Source organism: Penaeus vannamei, chromosome 13 (assembly GCF_042767895.1).
Source record: "Penaeus vannamei isolate JL-2024 chromosome 13, ASM4276789v1, whole genome shotgun sequence".
Lineage (NCBI taxonomy): Eukaryota > Metazoa > Arthropoda > Malacostraca > Decapoda > Penaeidae > Penaeus > Penaeus vannamei.
This window is the reverse complement of record NC_091561.1, coordinates 37,948,577-37,953,576: the sequence shown is the minus strand read 5'-3', so window position 1 is coordinate 37,953,576 and position 5,000 is coordinate 37,948,577. Positions and strand designations below refer to the sequence as shown.

At 33.4% G+C, this 5,000-nt stretch overlaps 1 protein-coding gene across 1 annotated transcript in view; it reads left to right on the top strand.

Moving 5' to 3' along the window:
• The window catches only part of LOC113812271 (methionine synthase), a 19,451-nt gene that overhangs the window by 12,249 nt on the left and 2,202 nt on the right, over positions 1-5,000 (top strand). The window contains exons 13-19 of the mRNA XM_070129220.1: positions 1-745; positions 926-1,042; positions 1,294-1,468; positions 1,766-1,921; positions 2,599-2,786; positions 4,420-4,550; positions 4,754-4,922. The exon at positions 1-745 is cut by the window's left edge and continues 119 nt beyond it. Of these exons, the coding sequence (XP_069985321.1) occupies positions 1-745; positions 926-1,042; positions 1,294-1,468; positions 1,766-1,921; positions 2,599-2,786; positions 4,420-4,550; positions 4,754-4,922 (1,681 nt within the window). The remainder of the gene's footprint in view (positions 746-925; positions 1,043-1,293; positions 1,469-1,765; positions 1,922-2,598; positions 2,787-4,419; positions 4,551-4,753; positions 4,923-5,000) is intronic.

The following is a 5,000-nucleotide window of genomic DNA, read 5'->3' as shown; positions in this document are numbered from 1 at the left end:
AGGCATGGATATGGGTATTGTAAATGCGGGTTGCCTGCCTCTCTATGATGATATCAACAAAGAGCTCTTACAGTTGTGTGAGGTTATATTGTGGAATTTAGACCCAAGTGGTACTGAAAAGTTGTTAACCTATGCAGAGAAGTCCTCAGAACAGACCAAAGTTGGAACAGTCACTGATGACTGGCGGACGAAATCAATTGAGGAGAGATTACAGCATTCTTTAGTGAAAGGTATTGATAAGTACATTGAATTGGACACAGAGGAAGCAAGACAATGTAAAGAAAAATACCCAAGGCCCCTGAATGTTATTGAAGGACCACTCATGAGCGGAATGAGTATAGTTGGAGAATTGTTTGGCATTGGTAAAATGTTCCTTCCCCAAGTCATCAAGTCAGCCCGCGTGATGAAGAAAGCCGTTGCATATTTAATCCCATTCATGGAAGAGGAGCGTGCTGCCCAGCTCATGAACAGTGAGGAACTTTCTGACAATGACAGGTATAATGGCACCATTGTCCTGGCTACAGTCAAGGGTGATGTCCATGACATCGGAAAGAATATTGTTGGTGTAGTTCTAGGGTGCAATAATTACCGAGTGGTTGACTTGGGGGTTATGTGTCCCTGTGACAAGATTCTGGAAGCAGTAATTGCAGAGAAAGCAGACATATTGGGCTTGTCAGGGTTGATTACTCCCTCTCTTGATGAAATGATCTTTGTTGCTCGGGAGATGGAAAGATTGGGCTTGCAGGTGAGATTAAAAATTAGCATATTTATATAGGTATGATGGAAAAAATATTGTAGTAATATTATTGCATATCCTACTCCGGCTTTTTTTCTTTTCTTTTCTTTTTTTTGAGTGTATATTCTTGAAGCAGACTGAAACACAAAGAATGTATTCCAGAGTCCTACAGAAAGATTTATTTTACAGATACCATTACTTATTGGTGGAGCAACAACTTCAAGAGCTCACACTGCAGTCAAAATTGCACCAAGGTATAAACACCCAGTAGTGCATGTGTTAGATGCATCCAAGAGTGTGGTTGTGGTAAGTAAGATTTGTGAAATGGATTATTTTCTGAAATATTTTGAGAAAATTAGATATTATTAGCAAAGCCAGATTACAAATTTTATAAAAAATCTGAACATGTCAAAGCCCTGTGCAAGAAGATAATATGCAAATGAAAATAAGAAGATTATGTGTACATGTGTGTATATGTATTTATGTGTGTATACTCTAGAATTATTCACACATTTTTATTATTTTATATTGTTATGTATTCTCTGTTTTCTCAACAGTGTTCCTCCCTCCTGGACTCAAATAATTATGATGACTTTATAGATGACCTGAAGGAGGATTATGAAGCAATAAGAGAAGACCACTATGATAGCCTCCAGGAGAAGAAATATGTCAGTTTAGAAGAAGCACAAAAAAGAAAATTTGTCATAGACTGGAAAAATGAGTTATCACCAGGTATGTTGCCTATTTTTTAGTGGATAACCCTATCAGTATGAGACAGAACATAAAAGATGTTGTTGCTGGTTGTGATGTTAAATGTCATATTTGATGTTAAAGTGGAATGGAGTATTCTTAGCGTTATTAGTAATTTCAGTTTTCATGAGTACTTTCTTGTCTCTTTTATGCTTTGATTATTCCACTGTACCTTGTCTTGTGTTAACAAAATGAAAAGGATGAAATGGCTGGCATATTATACTTCACAAAATAATTATAAAAACTTCCATATCTCCAATGATCACTCTCCCTTTCTAGTCGTGCCAAAGTTCCTGAACACTAAGGTCTTCAGGAACTATGATCTGAGCCTCCTGACACAATACATTGACTGGAAACCCTTCTTTGATGTCTGGCAGTTGAGGGGGAAATATCCTAACAGAGGATACCCAAAGATTTTCAAGGATCAGACTGTAGGTGAGTATTAGTTGCCCCTTTTCAAAGCCTAGTTTGTGTTTCTTTTGTTAATTACCTTTTTAGAATCATGCTTTTCTTCAGAGTTTGTCATTGGGGTTTGTATCAACCCACAGTAGTTAGCATCTTATTTGTAAATGAATTTTTGCAATATTCTATTTTTGTTCTCGATTTGACATTAGGATAGATTCCAGAGGATCACCAACAATCCAATATTTGTAAATAGGTTAGAAATGTCAATTGGTAATTGGCAGTGATACATGTTCTAGTAGTTTTAACATATTGTGGCTATGTATGTGTTATTACTTTTTTTCTAAATTAGCTATAGATACCAACTATTTACCTGCTTATTGGTAACTGCTTAATTTTGCTACATCCTCATGTCACCATTCACTTTGTATATAATGCACTACATGTATTAAATCCTCATCATCTCTTCATATTTACCAATGAAATCTATCAGTTTCCTCTTTATGGATGGGTATACATCAATGTGTCTTTTGCCATATTTATTTTATTGTCAGATTTTCTTACAATTATTATTTAAGAAAAAAAGAGAAAGAAATCTAGAGACATTAAACCGTTCACATCTGCCAAAACCACATTTGGGAACTCACTGTTGGCTGTTGATATCCAAATCATCATGAAATTCCCTTACAACTGGATTTCCCAAATTACAGGAGCAGAAGCTAAGCGCGTATATGATGATGCACAAAAGCTTCTCAAAAACATTATAGCAGACGGCTCCTTAGTTGCTCATGGCATTGTAGGCTTTTACCCAGCTAACAGTGTTGGAGATGACATAGAAATCTACAGTGACGAATCAAGATCGCAAGTTCTTGCAAAATTATATGGTCTTAGACAGCAGGTAAGAGGAGCAATGATTAAAAACAGTAGCTGCATGACTAAGATTTGTGGATCAATCTTTTTGGAATATTATCCTTTAATACAGAACTTTCTTTTCTGTATTTAGATAAGAAAGAAGACTAAAGGGACAGTCACTAGAAGGGGAGTTCACCAGTTTGAAATTTAGTTGAAGGAAATTTCATACTCTTACATGCCTGGTAAATTTCCTTAATGAATATCAATCCATTGGCCACCAATAGCATGACTACATGGCATGTTCACTGTAATTTTAGTTTATTAATTGTTTTTATACAGAGATGGTTCCATAAGTGCTTAGTCACAAAGGAGTCAGTTATTAGTTCTTCCCTAAATAATCAGTCTTCAAATTCCTTCATCCTTAGGTAATTTTAAAATCCATGTATTTTACAGTGAAAAATACATATCTAGTGCAGTGACAAAAAATCATCTAAACTTACTCAGTAGTAACTACTTTGGCATAGCTCAAATGAATATATATTTCAGTAAACAAATGTATTCTTTAGAATAATGATAATTCAGTGAGCAAATAAATCATAAATAAATGAAATGAAAATATAATAGGAAAAAAGGAAAACCAAGCTCTATTTTTGAAAGATGTGTGCTGTTTGTGGCAGGACAGTGCAGTGTTGGTATGATAAAATATTGGTAATGTTAATCATGGTAAATCAACCTACAAAAATTGTCGATTGTAGAAAAACATGGATCATATATTAGTACAGTGTACGGCGACGTACATTAGGGAACCAAGCTGCTGTCTTAGTATTATTATGCTATTATTTATGGGACGTGGTGCATGGCTGTATTTTGTGGTGTATTTTTAGTACTTTTTTATGCAACCTTTTGTACTTTTCTTTATTTTTTTCTTTTCCTTAGATTATTATTCATTAATTTTTCAAAGTATTTTTTTTCTTTTTCTTTTTTTCTTCTTTATAAACACAGTTTATATGCTGTGTAGCTTATAAATGAATTATAAATTTATAAAAGTTTCATATTTTTCTCTGCAGCCTTACTACATTTAGCTTTGCAATTGTTTCTGCTTATTCATCTCACAATAGCACTATTATACTCTAATATTCTGCCAAAAGTTACAGTTTTATTGCATGTCATCAGGATAATTTAAGTAGTTTTCTTTATTATTATTACTATTATTATTATCATTATTGTTATTTTTCTTGTTATCATTGTTATGTATATTATTGTTGTTATTGTTATTATGTTATAGCTCCCTGAGAAATATATATAATTCATATTAATATACAAGTCATATTGATGTGGATTTTTTTACATGTCAGAAAATCAATTGCTTGAATAATGTGGTACAATAGCAGGAAGAGCTAGTATATACAAGATTTCTATAAATTTTTTAAGAAACAAAAATACCTGTGAGTTATCTCCCATAAAAGAAATAAATGTTTTTGTACTGGATAATGGAGAATTGATTTTTCAAATAAATTGATATCTGTGGATATGAAAGCCAATTTATTGTAGCTAGTAACAGTTTTTTATTATAAAACTTTTCAAATTTCACTTGCATGCTACATCTACCGCTAGATAGTTAAGTATGTATCACAAAAAAAAGATATATTCCTTCACTTATTTATTTTTCCTCCACATAGGCTGAAAAGGAAAGTCATGATCCATTTTGCTGCATATCAGACTTCATTGCTCCAAAGGAAACTGGAGTAAAGGATTACATTGGCATGTTTGCTGTAACAGCAGGCTTTGGCACTGAGGAACTGTGCAAGCGGTAAGGATTATTTTTTTATATTGAATTAATTTTCTGTTGTATAATTATTAATGTGTGTGCGTGTTTGTGAATATGGGTGCATATATATAGATAGAAAGATAGATGGATAGATAGATACAGATATAGATAATAAGCTATACTTTTTAAAATTTTCTACCAGAAGTATTACATAAATTGGCCCATTTCATAATTTTTCTTTTCAGATTCCAGGCAGACTTTGATGATTATAATGTTATCTTGGTGAAGGCCATAGCTGATAGGCTGGCTGAAGCGTTTGCGGAAGAACTCCACGAGAGAGTCAGGAAAGACTTGTGGGGTTATGCTAGTGACGAGTATCTGGAAGCAAATGATCTACACAGAATCAAATATCAGGTAAATTATAATTGTTTTCTTTGCATAATTTCAGTTGTGTCAGCTTTTAGGTTGAGCTAACCTTTTTTTTCATCATAA